Source organism: Lygodium microphyllum, chromosome 17 (genome assembly GCF_053477565.2).
Source record: "Lygodium microphyllum isolate KBCC chromosome 17, Lygodium_microphyllum_v1.1.10, whole genome shotgun sequence".
Taxonomy (NCBI): domain Eukaryota; kingdom Viridiplantae; phylum Streptophyta; class Polypodiopsida; order Schizaeales; family Lygodiaceae; genus Lygodium; species Lygodium microphyllum.
This window is the reverse complement of record NC_141151.1, coordinates 4,911,620-4,932,563: the sequence shown is the minus strand read 5'-3', so window position 1 is coordinate 4,932,563 and position 20,944 is coordinate 4,911,620. Positions and strand designations below refer to the sequence as shown.

The 20,944-nt window shown below is 41.1% G+C and overlaps 1 protein-coding gene across 7 annotated transcripts; it reads right to left on the bottom strand.

The window, feature by feature from the left end:
- Positions 1-9,672: 9,672 nt before the first annotated feature.
- LOC148021528 (polyadenylate-binding protein-interacting protein 7-like) lies at positions 9,673-20,675 on the bottom strand. Of its 7 annotated transcripts, none has more exons than XM_087696935.1 (10): positions 20,554-20,675; positions 20,175-20,232; positions 20,016-20,083; positions 18,572-19,379; positions 18,338-18,494; positions 18,048-18,257; positions 17,759-17,826; positions 13,836-13,960; positions 13,376-13,695; positions 9,673-10,618 (listed from the first exon to the last, which is right to left on the bottom strand). In XM_087696935.1, exons 4-9 carry the CDS (start codon positions 19,271-19,273, stop codon positions 13,398-13,400), a joined length of 1,560 nt encoding a protein of 519 aa, XP_087553061.1. In that variant the 5' UTR covers positions 19,274-19,379; positions 20,016-20,083; positions 20,175-20,232; positions 20,554-20,675; the 3' UTR covers positions 9,673-10,618; positions 13,376-13,397. The 7 variants fall into 7 exon arrangements, with proteins under 7 accessions (XP_087553061.1, XP_087553062.1, XP_087553059.1 ...); XM_087696936.1 differs by lacking the exon at positions 9,673-10,618 and adding an exon at positions 11,810-12,407; XM_087696933.1 differs by lacking the exon at positions 9,673-10,618 and having other exon boundaries at positions 12,467-13,695; positions 20,012-20,094; positions 20,554-20,673.
- Positions 20,676-20,944: the final 269 nt, after the last annotated feature.

The window sequence follows — 20,944 nt, the reverse complement described above, 5'->3', positions numbered from 1 at the left end:
AAACATATGGTCTTGCCTCATCCATTTTGACTTAGAGAAGGAAGTGAACTCGAAAAAACTATTTTCAATGAGTGTGATGAGTTCAACAATATTTTTATTAACCTAATTAAATTGCCATCAAAATGGCTCATTTTCTATAAGGTTTAATATACAAAACGTATTGACTTGTGATATGATATTGATAATATTGATATAATGCGCTTATATTCTTACATATTTATGGGTTACTATATTTAGTGGGCAATGGTTTTGACTTTGGAGTTTATTATAAAGCTCAATGTATGTCAAATTGGATGTAAGTTGGAAAGAGTAGGTCTTACACTTATGAATTATGAAATGGCCTACACAAAGATAAAACACTTGTTCCTCCATTTATTGTATAGTCAAAAAATGAAATTTGATGGCTAGTAGCAGTTGAGATGCCTAAGGAGTCTCGCAATGTGTTGTTGTAGATCTTTCAACAAACCCCTTATCCTGACATAATTGCTAGGCAAACAAATGGTGAGAAGCTCTATGTGGAGGGAGACAAGGAATTTTATGTCAACTGGTACTTGGGTGGTGATCTCAATACACTCAAGTATATGTTGAATTGTGACATTAAGGCATTAGCATCACTACCTTGTCCCCATACTGCATGAAACGAAACAATTGTTCTAAGTCCTTGGAACATGTCATGTGGAGAAGGAGCATGTGCATGTAATAGAAAGGTGCCATCCAATAGGTTGCACCTGAAGAAGAATTTGAAACCCATATTCCCCATTGGCATCAACAATGTTCATTTCTACACTCTACATTGTCTCATGTATATCTTTGATAAGATCTTGAAGTTTCACATCAATTACATGTATAGAATTAAACGTCCTTCCATCATGCACCAAGTAGATATGGAGAAAATTGAGGAGTTACTAACTCCACAAGCATGCATGGAGGCAAGGCTGTGGGAGCTTTCGCTCAACCGCCAAGACCCACGGACTGCTTATTGTTTCAAGAGTTCCAAGAGAGCTCTAATGGCTATCTCTCACCTAGCTGACACGCCATCGATCCTACGAGTGTAGTGAGCTTACCTTAGTGCCGATATGAGTTGCCTCCTCTCTTCCACACACCGGTAGCTCCACAATCCTAGATGCTAGCTCAAGCATCCTCAAGCCTCCTCCACCTCCAAGCTCCATCCTCCATAGCCGTGCGTGCAAGAAGAGAGAAGGGAAGAGAAAAAGAAGAGAGGAGATGGTGAAGAGCTTCACCCTCTTGATCCCTCACTCTCACACACACACACTCCCTCACACTCTCACACTCCCTCTCTCAAGAGCACACATAAGCAAGAAGGTGAGAAGTAGAGAAGAAGAAGAAGACTCCTTTTGCCACACACCAAAGAATGATCTCTTATTCACTTTTTGAACTTTATATATACAAACCCTAAAATCCCATGGGCACCCATCCCTTTTTTACATTACCGGCCATTATGACAAGGTCCTTTTTCCATTTTCCTCTTTTAGCCCTGTGCCTCTAGCCTACACCCATCTAATATTTTACAATGGGCACAGGAGGGAGCCTGGCACTCTTTTACAAGGATTTTTTGAGTTTTTTGAGGCGCCTTTTCTTTTAAGGTTGTGCTTTTTTCCCCGGTTCATCTTTAGAGGCCACTTGCGTGTCTTTGCTCTTTCTTCATCTTCCTTTGCTTTTTCTCCATCTTTCGCCATCTTAACTCGGGGTTAACATTACCCCCCTCCTAGACGGGTGCCAGTCCCATGGCACTTTTGGCGTGGGTGTAAGGGTGAGGGCCACTTGTAGACTCAGGTGTTTGTGGAAGCTCAAGAACGAGGTTCGTCGGAGCAGCTCAGTGGATTGCATGGGTGGACGAGGGCCTCCAAAATTGGTGATTGGGCGTTTGTGGTGTACCTGAAGAAGAAGGTGTGGTGCGCTACCTAGGGGGGGTGTTGTCCTCAGCGTGTTGGTGCAATGTGCTTGTGCTAGTGAAATGGGGAAGTGGGTCGAACATGGGTGATGTCCCACACTTGAGGACCCCATTTGTGCCAAGGGGGGTTGGTGCCACTGGCTTAGGGTGACAGGTCGAACCATAGGTGAGTGTTACCTCCCTAGGTGTGTCCTGTCGTTGATGTGCCCTAAGCGTAACGTGGGGGATCAAAAAGGGCTAGGGGGTTAGGAGTGGAGCCAGCCGACCAAGGTCATTGGACACGCCTAACTTAAGGACTCCTAGGTGCAGCGATCTTGCGTTTTTTTTTTTGGCCACATTTCGGGATAGTATTACATGAGGAGTAGGATAGCCAAGTCTAATTCTCGTCATCGGAATGACGGGGGAGGGCGGGTGGATGGATTTGCATAAAAGTTGATGGCTCTGCATGTACCCTTTCAGGTTCATGTGGACATGGAGAGAGGTGGTGGATAGGAAGGGGTGATTGCACCTAGTGAATTGGCTATCGCTCATATCCTCTAGGAGCGCTAGGCAAAATGAAGGTAGTAGGCTAGCCCTCATCATTAAGCGGGTCATAGCACAACTATCGATAGCGTTAGAATCAAAAAAGAGGGGAGGCAAGCCGCTTTCTTGCAGTGCCGGATCTTGCTTACGTAGGAGTTTAAGGAGCCTAAGGTAATTACAGGTGGTTATGAATGCAGGATCTGGGTAGGAGGAGAACTCAGCAACGAAACGCGTCATAGAGGCGGGCAGGCTTCCTAGATCAAAAAGTAGAGCATTCTCAAAGGAAGTGGCATTGGCATTGTAGATGACGGGGATGTCGTGCCTCCCATGGAGGGTGGCGACAAAATCCACGCCTACCCTACGGGGATATGCCATAAACGTGGGGTCGTTCCGCTCGTAGGGTAGGCTGTTACAAAATGCCATCCAGGCGAGCATGTTGGTATTACATATTCGCCTCCTCTAGAGGGGTTGGCAATCGTAGCCCCTTACCGTGTGTCACACTTCGTATATTTTGTCTTGCCAGAATCTGGCCTCTTCCGTGCCCCACAAAGTGGGGGTCCTTGCCCTATCCTCTAGCCATCTTTGGCCTAATCAACTGCCAGCCGCGATCACCTTCTCCATCGCCTTGATCGACAGGACCCTTCTCAGGCTATCAGGCATAAGGAAACTGAAGGAGAAAGGGTCCTTTGCCATTTCTTACCATTCCGAGACCACTAGTTCTGCATGGAATTGCATTGGTAGGTCTTCAGGGCATGGTAGGAGGGGAGCGGGATGGCTGCATGAGTGGCTTGGCCTGCAGCCATTTTTTGGCCTCTTCCACCAGCTTTTTTCGCCGCTCCTTGAGAATGGCCTGTCTGTCCAGGGGCGGGTTGGGTTGTTTTGCTGATCTTGTTCGTGCGGCGAGGGGGACTGCAGGATTACATCTTCTCTGAATTTGTTCATGTCAATTTCGAATTCGACTTCCTCCCCCTGTCGGTTTTCTTGTAGTGCTCTTTCTTCAAAGCCAAGGGCATTTGCCTCCTGGGGGGTTAGGCCGGCAAGTAGTAGATACTTTCGCTGCTCCTCTAGGCTCAGCCTTACCTTTGCAGGTTGGGGTGGCATCTGCAGCCCCGCGTGCAGGGCTCTGCGTGCGATGCTTAATTTCTTCTTCACCACCTCCAACGGCTCCGTTCCCTCTGGTTGAGTTGTATCTAGCAGCGTATTGAGGAAGGCTTGTTGTTGGACAGTGAAGGCTGTCTGGACGGCATCCGCTTTGCTTTCTAGGATATTATAAGATTTTATATATATATATATATATATATATATATATATAGAGAGAGAGAGAGAGAGCATAAGCTACATGACTATAAGCATATAATAAGTATAGGCCAAATGTAAGCTAGGTTAGGCTTTATTAGGTCATATCCAAGAATAATCATAGGATAAGTGTAAGTTACAATATGCCATGCCATGCTTGACTTGCAAACCATAGCATGTGCTTCATCATCAACTATCTACCATATTATCAACTAGGCACATCACCTTCTACTAGGCTTGTTGGATAGGCTAGGGGTAAGCTAGGCTAGGTCTTGTTAAGTCTATGTGAAACAAATGCAAGATAAGTGTAGGCCATGCTATACCCAATGATACTAGGCTTAGCTATATTCATCTATACTATGTGGGCAAGGAAAACAATATTAGGCTAGGCTTCACTAAGCTTAAGCTATGCCAAGCTGCCACACTTGTTTGCTACACTTGCCTATGCTAAATTAATTTTAGGATAGGTCTCACTAAGCTTAGGCTAAATATAGATTTAATTACTAAATTTTCTAGGTATAAATTTAATAATTTACTTACTAAATTATCTAACTATTTATTTATTATGTCTTTAAGATGTACCATCGATGCTATTTGTTGCTAGAAAAAAGGAAAGAAAAATCAACTAATTTACTTTGATATTTGGTTTATTCTTTTATAATCATGGTTTGCTACAATAATAACTGAGTTTCTATGTTGTGTTTTTTGTATATGCTTCTCTTCATTTTAATATGGTGGGGATCATCATTTGAAGAACCCAATCGAGAGAGAGAGAGAGAGAGAGAGAGAGAGCTTCTCTATTCTCTTTCCCATCTAGAATGAAAAGAAAATTGTTAAATGCAAGCAGAAAAACATACAAGATAATAGATAAATTCAAACAAATGCACCTTCCTACATCCAACTCAAAAGGTGAAACAATTAGTTTTCACAATCTCCATCAAAGGTAGATGTCACATGCATTAAACAAGCTCGAATACTTATTCATCAAAACTTTCTCCACCAAGTCATTTGACAAACAAATTTCAATATAAAAGATGGATCCACCATTTTCATCGGACTTAAAAGGGATTTTATTGCCTAGTTTTTTCATCCACCATTGATAATGGAAGTGCATATACAATAAGATCATGCAATCAAGCACCAAAATGTAATGTTATTGGTGGGCACCCTACATTAGTACACATCACCTCTATGCCCACTATCCACTTGATCCCAACCTTCTGTGAAAATAAATGCAAAGAATGCTTCATTATATATTTGCAAATATATATAGAAGGACAACAATGTGGATTAACAGCCTTGAAAATATGCATAAAAACATGAATTGACATAAACCAAGAAAGGCCCATAGATCTTGAAGCTTTGGAGAACTTCATGGAGCCTTGAATATCATTTAACATCTTTGATGTTAGTAGCCACATGGACCACCAATCAAGAATTGGCCACTCGATTGAGTCAAATGGCTAGCAAGGAAGTATTTCAAGAGCACCATATGGAATCAATGTTGTAGGCACCAAATATGTATACTAGCAAAGGAAAATTTGACAATTGAGAAGGCTTTGCAAAGACTTCCCATCCATTAAGTTTTTGCCCACATCAACATGCAAAGCTTAATATGTTCATGTTATTCTCCTCAAGGGTTGTTCCTCTATTAAATTTAATGGAAAAATATCTCCAAGGAGAGAGTATACTTGTAAGTAGATTAAATGCATGTCTACAACTCAACTAAATCAAGAAAGAAACTATTACCATGGAGACTTACAATTAGACCAAAATACATGATGTATATCGGGGGGCAAGCTTCAAATTCTTTCCAGCATAAGCATGTACTACTATTGCAACTAAACCTCCATCTCAAACCTCCTTAAACTCGAGCAATCTACCTTTCCAGTTATTTTTCAATAAATCACGATGTCTTACTCGATAAGGGATTGTTGCTCTTGGTTGCATGTACGCCCATGAGTTTGTCTTGAACGTTGCTCCTATTGATTGTCCATGCTTGTCCTTTGTATTATGAACATAGATATCCTCGATGGAATCTCAATGGCACCGTTGATAACTTGCAAATGCCTCAAAATGATTCAACAAGAAGAAACTTGTAGTTCTTGTGAGAAAGAAGGTAGGGAGCTGACTGCAAGAAAGGAAGAAATTGTGGCTATGGAGCACCAACTAAAAATGATGTCTCAATGGATGTGGCCATGGTTGTGGAAGGAAGGAGGTAGTTGACAGATTTGATGGATGAATCTATGGAATAGAGAGGAAGAATACCAAAAGAAAAAGTGGTTCTTGGAGAAATACACTAGAAAATATTTTCTTTGACTATACGTAATATGAAATAAGTTTTGGGGAAAAATGATCCTTTTAGGAGAGGAGGAAAATATTTCACTTTTTGCCCTTCACTTTTAGATGTCTCCTGGGGCCCACCCAGTATGGGGGACAAGGTTATTAGAGGTAAATGTTTTTTGGGGGGTCGGGGTATAGGGGGATAATCCTACATGTGGTGGGCCGAAGGGGAAAAAGGGAGTGGACAAAATATGCACACAACCCCCTCTCCCATTGGTCCACCTCAAATCTCTTGTCATCAAGAGAGTCATTAACTCTTAAGCTAAAGAACTCTTTTTTAGTCCATATTTCCCCTAATGCGAAGGATATGGAAGGAAGCAACTAACACCAACAAAATTTAGAAGAAGGGAAGTGGGGGACATTTCCACTAGGACATCGCAACCGAGTGAGTTTGCTACATTGCAAAAATCAATATGATGAGAAAAGAATGTCATGGAACCCATGCCAAAGGATTAAGACAATTTATGAGCAATGGATTGATGTTGCAGTAATATATATTGAAATTGGTATTGTGGTCAATATGAAAAATTCAAACACTTGTCCATATGCTATTGAAAGATATCAGACTAGGAGCAAAATATTCATTGTGGTAAGGATAGCTATTAGACCATGACCATGTCAAAACGAACAAAAAAAGACATGCTCAATCACAAGAATTTTGACAATGCGATTTTTTGCTTGATGGTAGAGCTCTGTGGACATGGCCAAATAGTTAACCACTAGCCTCAGTTCTCAACACAAACAATGTGTGTGTAAAACAAATCAAATTTTTATTTTTATTATTTTCTCTAGCTCATAGTTTAACATTTTCAATCATTTTTTGTTGCAGGCCTTTCCACAACACCGGCATGCTCCACACCCATGTAACAGCTCCAACAAGCATCTACGATAGGGCCACAATTCAATACGACACCCAAAAACTCAAGAGTGGGGAGGAAGGGGGGGAAAGCATACCCACACATATGATGTGCGATTGAATGAGGCCACTAAGAATCACACATGAACCATGGAGCTTGTGAAGATATCCAAGGAGCGGTATGATGCCATGATGGATGCACAAGGGCAGCAACACAAGGAAATGGTGGGTTTAGAGCTAAAGAAGCTGAAAATTTTTGCAAAGTTGGGTGCGAGAGAACAAGGAGGTGGTAGGCCTAGAGCTAAAGAAGCAAAAGATTTATAAAAAGTTTGGTGATGGCGTGTGGGGTATGGCTATGGTCCTACAAATGATGGCACAGAAAATGTACTCTTCAAGGATATATGTTTCTTCTATTTCTTACAAAAAGCAAAAGGTTATGAAGCAATGATGTTTTATACTATGTAACGAAGTTTACATTTTCATTCTTATATCCACTATGAAATCTAAGTTTTGTTTAAGACATTTATGCATCAAAATGTTATTCATTTAGAGTTGGGAAAAACAATATAGCCATGATTATTTGTTTTGAAAATGAAACCATTTGAATAAACATAAATCATTTTAATAAGGAAATGAATGCTTGAAATAGCATTGATACAAGTAAAGACGACATTGCTTGAAATTACTAAGTTGAAAATAAAGAAAAACGTTCAAATCGTTTCCATGGAAATAAAGAGCTGAAAATTATGTTGTCACTCAAAGACCTCTCATGTGCATACTCAAAATTTCATCTCATATGATTGCCCCAATGAAAGCATCCAAAGAATCATTTATCTCAACATCTAAAAAAGGATTGTCAACTAGAGGATCATTGGTGTCCAACACGGTTATCATCTAGTGACAATGGATCCTATGAGACATCCAAAAGATTATGTTATATACAACAAGAATAAATTAAAGGGAGAGAATTTAGATTAGGAGAAGTGACTCTCGTCTCCAATATTTTCCATGTGCCCTTCAATATTCCTAGCACTATTTCAATAATGATGTGAGTGGAAAATTATAGGAAGTTGTGACGAGCTATGCAGGGGTCTCCCAACATTGCACGAGGGAGTGGGGTCATCACCCATGGAAGGAGCAAGAAGCCTACATCACCCACTATGTATTCACCAATAGCTATCCATGTAGTCAAGTGGCTTGCAAGACAACTATTGGGGCCTTTGACAAAGACGAAAGAATACAAATTCCTGAGACCGCGCACTTGTCATTTGTGGAGCTTGGCCATCCAACATTGACGTCCAAGAATTTCATGCATGAGTCACATATACCTCAAATGATCGTATGGTAGTTAGAGTAACAATCATACCAAGGAGTAGGATTCTCATTGGGGGAAAGAGTCATGTTCATGTGCATGCAACCAATAGCTCCACAATAATTGGTAGCCCATTAAATGTTTTGAAACCCTCTTTCACCTTTGTAAGCTCGTTTTCAGTGGAAGGCCAATGAATGAAATGGCTTACGTGAACTACTATAAGACATATGTGAGTATCAAGCATAAATATCCAAATGTGTTTGCCACGAGTGCGTGGGTATTCCTCGAGGCAAGTAGCATGACAACAATAGCAATTTTTTTCTCCACGCTGAAAATATGGCTAAGCATGGTTTGAAGAGGTGCAAAAATGTTTTCTTACTATAAATCAATACGAAGGAGGTTGCAAAGGGATGTGAAAAGGGGATATGGCAACTAGAATAACTCCTGCCATTGCTCATCATCCTCCCGAGCATAGAAGATGAAATGGTTCCACCAATGGATAGATTACTTGGGCTTTATGCACCACCATTGAACCTATCCTCCGAAGTTTCTTTCAAATCTAGGCTATCTTCAAACAGAGGTTAATACACCTCAAAGCTAAGCCCAAATTGGGAGTATGAAATGGTCCTTGAGATCGTCCTCATCCTCTATCCATGGTAGGATTGAAGGATATGTAGATGAGCCCTGCAGAGTATCCCATGAAGAGACGATTTCAATTATGTTCAATTGAATAATGGCAAGGCACATCACAAGAAGGAATGGATATGTTCGCTTCGTCACACTGCTACTAAATTTTGATGTTGAAGAGGAGGATGCAGCAAGGACAACCCATTGTCTAGAAGGACCAACAACAATTCAGTTTAGCATGTTCCTGCAAAACGTTTTATAAGAAACATGAAAACTATCATACGAGACATGCTACCACGTATATTTGAATACCAATTCATACATATTGTGCTATATGTCATACTCATTTGAAAGAAAATTTGTATCTTGTGGTAAACATGGCATGCTAAAAATGTAAAAATGTGTATATTGTTGTACTTATAATTGCTGAAAACGAGGTTAAAAAATAAGGGACTCCCATGATTTTTAGTTCGTAGAAAGATAGGCAAATTTTTGGTTGATCGACAATGAAAAGTACAGAAAATCTAGCTAACATTATGAGAAAACCCTTTTATAAATCTATTTTTAGGCAAATTTTAGGCCAAGAAAAGTGAATTTTTGTATGAATGGGTTATTTATTGAGTTTTCAAGTCTAGAAGTCTAGCCCAATGACCAAGAAAACCTCCAAAAATTGGCCTTTGGGCTAAAATTTGTCCCTAGTTTTTACCTTGTAGTAGTAGTGACAATTTATATGTGTATATCTTTTCGTGCACGTCTCACTCTACATTTATCTCCGCTTCATGAGTGGGCACTTGAATGATATCTAATCCAATTGGAAAAACCAAAGAGTTTACAAACAAGGGCAATAAAACAAAATGTAATTGGGCATATTACCCATGGTAGGGTTACAAATGTCTCCATGGAAGAAACAATTCAACAAAGAAATAATCGACAGTGTGGATTGATGCTTTCCGGATGCGCTGCTCTATGTCTGAGACAAGTGACAGAGCAATACGTATTTTTGCTTCAGGTTGCCTGGATATAGCCATTGACAACTCCAGGTATGAGGACATCAGCAAGGATCTACCGGTGAAGAAAACCTACCGGCATGGAGAGAACAGGAGCAGCCTACCCCCACTACCCCTGGAGCAACATAAAAATTCATGGGGGTAGGCAAAGCATATCGTAAGCACTAGGCTAGTTCTACTCACCCTGCTACGACCCAGATCTTAGACTCCCACCAATGTGAGGCGATTTTTCTACAACCACATAAACCTGCCATCCAAGATCCCTGACATTTATGTCGGTCTGTCTCTTATTTTCATGTACAAATTGCAGAACATGTGTTATACATGAACACCCGTCTGCGTTCATTTGAACTATAGCTCTAAGTTGGTGTAGCATCTTAACTACATAAAAACAAGATGTTTCTTCACGTACATCCATGTCTTTCCTTGTGATTGATCCGCTAGAGTCCTCCAGGGCTTTTATATAGTAAGGAATAATGAAGCACCTTATGGCAGTAAGGTACACACCTCAAAATGGTTAGTGTTGCTACATATCGTCTTGGGCATATTGCTGCTCATTCTTGCCATTGAGGTTGGGACTTCTTTCACCGAGTAGGGATCAATTGATGTGGAGGTATAAGGGTGGCGAATGGAGCCCATCTTTGTCAGTAAGTTGAGCCGGATAACTAATTGTTGAGGCAAAAAGAATGTCTAATTTATAGCAGCAAAGAAATTTGAATGGCATTCATCCAAACGCCATGCACCTGGTAGAAAAAGATGAAAAAGTTCATTCGATGGGTCAACAAGTGGTACTGCTTATTCTCACAGATATCAGTGTGCACGCTCCTCAACAATACTACCAAAAAGGTACCTTGCTACAAAGATGACCCAAAGATCAATGGTGAACAAGTGGATAGCTAAACCATAGGTTCAATAATTTTCTTTAAGTGCAAAAATTTTCATCAATTTAAGGTTCAAAAATCAGATTTACCACATCCCACAAGATTGCACAGAATTTACTAAAAGCATTAGCAACTACTCTAAAGTTACACCTGAATAAAAGTATTTCTTACAGCCCAAGCATTTTTCATGACTACTGCTCTCACTATCGCCCATAGTTCCCAGCTTTCTCAATTCATGTTGCCTCCGCCACCTAGCAGTGCTTGCTTGCGCTACCTGATCCATGTATCTCTAAAGGCTCTCTATATCTTCCTCACTGCGGCTTACCCAGAACAGAGAGAAGATGTCCTTACAGCCAGAGAACAAAACACCTTGGACTGATTTGTTCGAGTTTTCCTTATTCTTTTCTCGGCTGGGAGTATCTGAAACATCACCTTCCAGAGAAACGTGTTGAGCCAACAAGGGATGGATACTTATTCTCCCACATCTCCTTCACCAGATCTTGAGGAAACCCCACAGGCTTTGTAGGAACTTTCTGCCCTTGATATCCAAGTTGGGCCTGCTCTTGAGATTGTATAATTTTCGCCACCTTAATGTTTGCCCAGTAAGAGAGGGTCACCTTAATGTTTGCCCAGTAAGAGAGGGTCCTCCCTTTTTTTAATGTTGAGGGTGGCCAATAGTCCCTTTTTGGTAAGCAAGCTTTCCATCCATTCCAGCTCCTTGGTGGTGAGGTTGGACTTTGCCATGATCTGCTCTCCAAACAGCAAAGGCCACCTGAATCCCAAAGATCCAACCACAACTGGATCCCTTTCACAGCAATCTTGCTTGCTACTTTGGGGTGGTCGTGCAGTGGAACATGGTGTCTGCCATAGGCCTCATGCATTGTCCAAATGAACTGTAAGAGTGAGGGATTTCCCCCCCACATTTGCTATGGTGGAATCCCTCTTCTGTCAACATGAACTCCATGAGTCTCTGCCATCAGCCTCTTCAAAATTTACCAGGTTCAAAATGGGATTGGGGATTCTCCTGCCATGAAAAAAGCTGTACTGCGTGGGTGTATCAAGTAAGGTAGCAAGAACTCGATTCTGCAGGCTAATTCCTTATCCATTTCTATCCACTCAGAATTGTACATAGGTTAAGATATAGGTTCATCACCTTTAAGACGATGGAGCACAAGGCATTGCGAGGGTGCATGCATGTAATAAAATAAACATGGGTGGTTGTGTCATCAGTTTTGTGACATCTTCACTCTCAGCACATCATTTGTGAATGCTTCAGTAGTGTTTCAGTACATGACCTTTTTCCTATAAGCCTATAAGCCGTCAGTTGCCTCCAAACATGAAAGGAGAACAATCCAGACAACAAGAACCTGGACAACAAGATATTAACAAGGGCTGGCATAGAAAAACGTAATAAGTTGGCCTGCCATGGACTGATGAAGAGGAAGCCAAGTTTCAGTGGAGTCTGGACACTCCCACTGCATACCATGCACTATCAATCTGTGGAGGCATATGACTTAGGAAGGAGCCAACAGTAACAGAAATGCCATGGGTATCTTAGTGGATGGAACTCTCTTTCTTTACCCCCTCCGTTCTGGGCTGGCCGGGCTGCATCCTTAGTTTGGACTACAATCAGTCCAGCCACAACTTTGACCTAACAGTCCCAAGCAACAAATTTGGACTACAGTCAGTCCAGCCACAACTTTGACCTAATAGTCCCAAGCAGCAGTATACTTGTGACTAGCATGCCACACCAACTACAAGAGACAAAACCAAGCAGCAGTATACTTGTGACTAGCATGCCACACCAACTACAAGATACAAAATCAAAAGTAATACAAAAACCAAATATCTAGTGTCTTATTTCGTTTTCAACTCCAATTCTACTGACATTCATTCATTTTCACTGCGCTCAATAATTCTACCAACATAGATAACCATCTCAAAGTTTCAAGTTTAATACTCTGGCAGAGGTTTTTGGTCATGGACAGGCAAAGCTTAATTAATTGCAAGTCATCCTCAAACGAGCTAAATATCACTATCCTCCAAAAACTGGACAGGAAAATTCTCTGCTACATGAAACCCCAAAGAATCATTCCAATCACCTGAACTATACGAGTGCATAGTAGTATGTCAACTCTGCTAACATTCTCTGTGGGATATCCCTGTTAGATACCATACAGAGCTGCAAAACTGGAGACAGAATGCAGAAAGTCCACGGAACTGCTGATAGAAAGAATGGTTATCATTGACAATGGTTGTTGAAAGAATACCACAACATAATAATTTGTGGTTCGCTATGACCTCTTGTGGGCCCTGACAACATTCTGTGATGGCAACCAAAATTTTGGAAAGCCTCTATACTTCTTACAATGACAATTTACTAGGAAGCCTATCTGACAGAATTCGTCCTGCATATCTTTGATGCAGGGATGAAGCATGCAGAGTACAAATACAATACATGGCTTTCAAAAATTCCTGATGCTTACCTACATTGCAACACATCTAGGAGGAAGTAAATGTTACAATGCATGTACAAAGCTTTGTATCCTACACAATCTCTCCAAAGGAGAGGCGACGAGCATAATAAACAAGACTGCCACACCTGCTGGCTCTTATTACCTTCGCCCAACTAAGTTCAACATTATGCCAGAACAACCTTGATCACTCCTGGTTGTGGCTCTGTAAAGTTCAAATGCTCGTCCTCTGTCAGGTACCGCTCCACAGCCAGAGGTAGCCGCCCTGGAGTCCTCGAACCTTTGTAGCCACTACCAACACAAATGAAAACCTGTTGCCTCTGCCTGGCTGATCTGGCTGCTAACCGTAAGGCTGGGAGCTCCTGCTTTAATAAAGCAATTGCCTCATTGACATGCAGACCATGTAAATCCAGGAGATGTGGCTGCCCTGGTGCAAAGGTTGGATATTGAGAAGTTGGTATAATTCTGCACATAAACAAAAGAATTGTCGTGTAGGAAACTGGAATCAACAAACATATGTGGTGCCAAACCATCTAATGTTTCACACATTCAATGTATGTCACTGGAAGAGTTGGCAAGCAAAACCAATGTAAAAGACTCCTCACCTTTGTTGAGAGAAATATTCTCCACCTTTGTATGCTGCCTTCATTAACCTGTTATGCATTTGCGCCTTAGCACCTCCATCTCTAGTACGGGCTCTACTACCACTGAAATATCCTTGCCGAGCCTGCTGTTATAAATCACAAGGGTACTGGATTATTTAGACAATGAATCTACTAAACAGCACCTACCTTCCTTTGAACACAGAGAACACTCTATATTCCCTGTCATAAAATCTTGAACTCCAGCCCTTGACACAAATCAAATTTAAAATTCTGAAAAACAAGAAAGAATAACCATTCGCATCCTTCCACACCCTTTGTATAATTAAGATGGACCTTTTGAAAAAGGTGATGCTAAGAACAACACTCCAGCAACCATTATGGATTCATACTAATATACAAAGAATATTTAACTATCTTCTAAAATAGCCACCCAAATCCAGTTTACTCTTGTACATTGACAGCTTTCAGATTTTCTTCATTGAAAAAGCAGCATCTTAACAGTTACAACCATCAGAATGCAGCATTTTGGAAGCAAATGCACAGGCTTAGAGAAAGATTGGAAGTATGATCATTAATTTCAATGTTATTATAACATTTAGGGTCAACATGACATTTAACATTTAGTATCTTTGATGTTATCATCACATTAACAGTTTATATTAATTTTAAATGTATCATTGTTTTTAATGTTATGAAATGAGAGAACAACAAAAATGACTAGGTGATGAGGAGAGAGAATAGTGTCGACAGAGAGAAATAGACTGGTGTTGGACCGGCAAACTACCTGCATGGCGGGGAGGGAAAAAAGAAATGGAATCCTATATTTCCCGCTAGGTCAAAGCACATTGAGATACAATACCATTCCATTCAGGAAAAGATCCTAGATGAGACCATTGATGTACTACCAGATAGAGGATAACTTGGCAGATTTGTTTACGAAGGCTCTTCCTCAGGCCATTCTTCAATTGCACTCCAAATCCCTAAGCTTTATGCCCCATCCAAGATCTGAAAGGCAATGTTGGAGATTTACTCATCCCGTGGATGGACATCCACAATGTCCTATTGTACACTTAGCAATCTAGGGCACAGTTATGCATTTCTTGGATATACGTCAGACAGTTTATGGCAGTCATCTGGTGTTTTCCAGCATTTCCGGGCAGTCAGGCTGGCCAAGCAAGCTGTGCAAGTGCCAGGTGGCACAAGCATTAGTGCGCAGCATTTTTTTTACCATTATTTATTGCTGCGATTCCATTTTTGCAGCATACCTGATTATTTTATTGGTTAGTTCTTGGCTATTTGCAACCTCCAGTCATCTTCACTTAATTTTTCATGTGGGAGAGAGATCATCTCACGAAGATATATTCGACAGCCCATGTACATATCTGCCTTCTTTATTTCACCAATCATTCGCTGTAGATTTCTACATTCTACTGTGTCTTTTCTCTCCCCCTCTTCTCTCCATGTTCATCTTCTTTCAGTCCAGTCATTTGCTTCCACATTCACTGCACTCTCATAGGAGCTGCTTTGAGGTGATAAGGTTTTGGTTTTCATGAGCCAAATTGGCTGTTTGCATTCTTACCTAGGTTGTGACCCCTTCCCCCTTCATTCTACAAACACATTGCGCAAAAAATAGGAACCACCTTGGAGTGCAAAAGGTGAATTATATGTTTTTTGTTACCACAAACTTGCATAAACTTTGTTTAAGTATGGTTCCAAAGGCCAATCCTTTTACATGATTAGAGAGGGAGTAAGAGTAAAGATATGCTCATGAGATGAAGACTATCATGGATATCCATGACAGAGGCTTAGAGACATGCTCACTCAAATTCTTATGATATTGGCACTTCTCAATTGCAACTAATTCTTGCTTGCTCATAGTCACTCCCATCTCCGTCCACATCCCTTGTTCCATGTATCTTTGGTGAGAAAAACATATCATTACATCAAAGCAACCAATATATTTGAAATAACTTTTATAAAAGACTGCCCTCAGGGATCCCTTGAAATACTCAAATATGCTTAGGTCACAAGACTTGAGAAACTAAGAGATTGTTTTTAAACAAACATCTTTATTTCATCATGGGTACAGACAATATCAACCTAGAATCCATAAACATCATTATGGATGTGAGTAGGCAGCAGACAATACTTCTATGCTTCAAGAACAATCCACGAAACAATCGTGTTATTTAACATCCCACATACATACAAAAGACCTTGCATAAGGGCAAGTTCATCCTACAAAAACTCCCCAATCATTTCTTTTATCTTCAGAACATCATACATATAAGACCTCAAAACAATCCACTTATTCTCCCTCAACTCCATAATCCAGGCTCCCTAGGCATTTAAACCATTGTTAAATGCAATTGTTACCTGTGGTGTCTAGTGTTGACACTAGACACTAGGGTTAGGATTTCAATTAGGGTTTCCTATGACGGTTATGCCATTTAGGGTTTCACTTTTACTATAAAAAGACCCTTTATGTGTCATTAGCACATGAGTGTGCCATTTTCATTTTGGCCGCCTTGAGCATTCTACTCTCTCTCATTCATTAATACATTGCTTCTCATTTGGGATCGAATATTGTTGTGTATTAGTTAATTCTTACATTCTCATTCATTCTTTATTAATTAATCACACAAGTACTTCACACTTGAGCCAACATGCAATTGACTCCTCAAGTGAGATTAGTAGTGAAGTATCAAAGACCATATAAGATCATGCACCTTGGGATTAAGCGAGGAACATCAATATTGTCATGAGAACTATTGTGTGCTTAAGATGAGTCAAGTATTGGTATCGTTTATAAGGGTCATGTCTAGACATTCGAAAATGTTGGATAAGAAGATAAGTGAATCATGGAATTATGAGGAGTGAGAAGGAAGGGCAACATTTAACTATGCCTTATACTATCGAGGACATAGTCAAGAGATTCATGATGATGTGTTAATTGATGACAATGTGGTGATAGAAAAATAATGGTTTTTTGCCAATTGGTTCCTCAAAAAGATAAGAGGGGGACTATAGTCACTTGAGTATCCTCTCGAGCATTTAATTTTTATTTCCAAGCTCGTCACACCCACAATTACAAGTTGCAACCACTTCTCCACTCATACATTATCTGGGCCTAGAAAAGCCACTGAACTGAAAGCTACAATGCAAAAGCTGGAAATTGGAAGAGAGCTATAAAACATATAAGTACATCAAAAGGTTTCCTTGATCCAAAGTTGTCATCTTGCAGGCAAAATTCTCCTAGGCTCTCTTATACCAGGTTAAAAGAAAGGAGACTCCTACAGCTTGCTTATTTGGTACTTTCTGCAGCAGAATTCTTCGAGGCAAGGCAGCTGGTTCAGCCCTTCTGGATCGATTCTTAGCAGGACTGCATTCATAGGCTGTTTCTTGTGTTTTCAGCCTACCAGAATTGTACATCAGACCTGATTCAAGGATTTAAGCTCTTAAAGCATCTTCTAAGGAGTTAATTTTGCAGGAGGTACAGCTCATCAGTGGAAACTCCCTTCATCAAATTCTTTGGTTTTCAATTTGTAAAGTTTAGAAATGGATAGCCCTGGGGAAGTAACCCTTCAGAAGACTAGAAAGTCGGTATTGAAGAGACTAATTAGGCACCATATAAGAGACTGACCTAAACTCGTTACTACTCGGACACTAAGCAAGAGATTGGGCCTAGGCCCTAAGCTCATTGGTTTTAGGTTTTTGTGACTCGTATTATGTTTTGAACTGTCACTGCATGCAACCAATAATAATAATACTATTATCAACTGCAAGGCCAAAATAACATAGTGACCAGTAGAGGTGAAGTAAAAGGATGACGACATTCAAAATGTCTATGCATATGCATTTCTAATTAACAAAAATGGTTCAATTCCATTAGCCATGTATGGGGATGTCTGAGAATTCATAACCTGCTCAAAGTAAGGATTCCGAGAACGGGCATGAGTCCGCACCTCTCGTAAATCTGGATGAAAATTAGCTGCAAAAGAGAGACCACATAAAGTAACTCAGTACACTAAGATTATTCATAAAAACAGATTTCCTTTCCAGATGATGACATCTGGTGCTCAAGATAGTCAGCCAACGCTCAAATCACTGGTCAAGCACTGGATCCAAGACTTGGGTATGAAGAACGTCATAATACAAAGAGCAAGCTCTTTCAACCAACTAAAGGCAGATGAGATGTTGCACAAAACTTACCCACTGATTCACCCCTTTCCAACCAACTTTGTGGGGTAGACCAATGGTTACGTTGAGTAGGCAGGTAATCAGTCCTGTCGTCATTGGGCAAGCGGATACTTGTACCATAAGAACTTAATGTCTGTGGTAAGAGCCTAGCAGGCACCAAGTTAACATCTGAGGTACTGTTCCTCCACTGTATGTTGCCTCTCTTTACTAAAGAAGTCATTTCTGCAGCACAAGCCGTAACTTTTTGATCATGCAGAATAGGCAACAACACATTTTCCATCTCGGATAGTGTGTGTGTGTACCTGTGGCCTCTTGCATCTCAGCATCATCAAGTAATCGTGAAAACCCACTGGCAAACTCTGGTGATGACAATGTTGAGAAGTCTGCCGTGACATTCCAACTAGGAGACGACAATGGCTGTACTCGAGCATTTCGCATACTGCTCCTATTGTCATGAAGCTGAAAGATTCTAACAGTTAGAAATAGATCAAAATAAGACTCACATCAAAGCTTTAAGTGCACCAGACAAGCCAAACCTTCAAATGACCAAGCATGTTTGCTCGAAGACGTAAATCATCATTATGAGCTTGATAGACATCAGCCAGACTTTGAGTTGCTAAAGCTGGAAATTCAGAAGAAAATGAATTAGTGGGTCCCACATCGTTGTGCCCAGTGGATGCTAAACTCTTGTCTACAACTTCTGTCAGATACCCCAAACTGTGTGCATTGTGCAGAATTGGCCCATTCCAGTTAGCAGACGATGATAGCTGATTTGGTGATACATTATGGTCACGGTCCCATAGTTGCCCAACTGGGATTTCCAAAATGTGTTCCGAATATCGACTCACTGCACTAGAATCTCCATTAGCAGATCGTGTTTGAACAAGATGCTGCTTCCCTGTTCCCCCATTGACCAGCAAGTCAGTTGAATTTTTTATATCACCAGATAAAGCTAGTTCCTCCTTCTTGTCCTCAAAAAAGGGTCCCAAAAAGTCAAGGTCAGGCGTTAAGATGTCATCAGGAAGCTGAGAATCCCAGTACCGACGACTTTCCTCATCTGCAGTGGATGTTTCTGACGGTGTGATGTTATCAACTGGGACCTTCGAATGTTCTGAAGCAGCCTCTTCAGCATTTTGAACAACAGCAGAAGAAATAGACCTAACTGAAGTCGGCACAAACTCTTTTGCATGTGGATTGAGAACAGTCCTCCTTACAGTAGTCTGACTATTTGAGGTCATCTCTTGCTAGAGAATGATACAAAATGGTACAGCAGCTGTCGACACCAGATTTGTGCATATAGCCACCCTTTCCTCAGAGAGCTTTTACTTGAAAGTTCTCCAAGTCCTGTTTAAAAAAGCATTCATCAATCAAAGACATGCTCCGTTAAAATGTATTGATGAACATAATCCTCTAAAAATTCAAGGCTGTTCTAATAAGTATTAAAAGTGATATAATTGCAGCTTTACACAAATGCAATCTGCTGAAACTGCAGAAAGTGCTGGTGACTTAATAGCCCCAAGCGGCAGTTGACGCCTTCAACTATCATGAACTGAAGTTCCTCAATATGTATACTGAACTCTGAGAGATATAGAGCCAAAGTCATTTCAGACGACTAGCCACATACACTGGTCAATACCTTCAACTATCAAGAAACTGAAGATTCTCAATGCTTGGCACCACACCGGATACGTGTATTTGCCCTTTCTAGGAATATGACTCCACCGGCAAGATCGATTCATTAAAAACTATAATTTTACATGTGTTGCATGTAGGATTAGCATTATGTCTGTAATGCAGGAAAAGGTAGAGAGAAACAGAGACAGAGAGGGACACGGAGACAGAGCCGGAGACCGACCTACTTAGCCAACTATAATTTTCCATGTGTTGCATGCAGGATTAGCATTATGTCTGTAATGCAGGAGGGAGGGGGGAGACAGAGAGAGACACGGAGACGGAGACAGAGACAGAGAGACGACCTACTTAGCCAGGACAATATATTTGTGGCTCGAAGACACGCCAGTCCTGTCTCCCAAAACCCATGATTTGACCTGCAATGAGTCTGTCTCACACATTATACCTGCAACTGTGCTACAGAAATCTCGAAATTGTGTGAAGAAAGAAGCGATTTTATTCTCTTACTTATTCGGTCATAAGAAGAAAGCTTGACCCAAGCAAGGAGAGCCCTTCCTCCCGACACCTGCTAAGAGCAAAAGCAAGGCAATCACCAAAGATTCGAGTTAGGAATGAAGGCCAGAGAACAAATCAAGCCTCGAGTTCCCTCATAGGTGAGGGGCAACTGAATCTATCAACGCATCACTGTTACAAAACGATCGATAACAACAAAAACTTGTCGATGCGATCCTCTGAGTAGCGAATTCGAAGCATTCAAGCCAAGGAAGGGGAAAAATCTACAGGAGAAACACACTCGGGGGGGCGGGGGGGCACAAGACAGACACACACACACACTGTGAGAGAGAGAGAGAGAGAGAGAGAGAGAGAGAGAGAGAGAGAGAGCTACCTCAGGGCTGGACCGACAGGCAGGGCCGGACCTAGAGACGGGGAGAGAAAGAGGACGGGAGAGAGGGAGGAACAGGAGAAGAGATGATTCATCTCATCGACACAATATCACACCAAAGTCACCAAGTTGGCTTAACCGACCCGGGGTTCTAACCTAACCATGGTTCCCTTTGACCTCGGGTTTCCCCTTTACCCTTTTATCTTGTTCGATCTAATTCATTCATAGCTTTAAGCTTGGCCACATGCATCCCTCCGTCCATCCATTTTGGCCCCTCCCCTTTTATCCATCCCTTTGAGTGTCGATGTGTGCTAGGCGCATCTCCCTCTTTTTTTGTCAAAAGCCCTTGTCCCCATATCCATGCATGTGGCTCTCTCAGTTCCTAAGAGGCCCA

What these genes read in the sequence shown, in the direction of transcription:
- LOC148021528 (XM_087696935.1), bottom strand. Translation starts at nt 19,273, where the DNA reads ATGACCTCAAATAGTCAGACTACTGTAAGGAGGACTGTTCTCAATCCA. An exon ending in TGAGATGCAAGAGGCCACAG is followed by an intron (nt 18,258 to 18,337) that starts GTACACACACAC and finishes CTTGTGCTGCAG; the next exon opens with AAATGACTTCTTTAGTAAAG. An exon ending in GGAATCCTTACTTTGAGCAG is followed by an intron (nt 13,961 to 17,758) that starts GTTATGAATTCT and finishes GATTTATAACAG; the next exon opens with CAGGCTCGGCAAGGATATTT.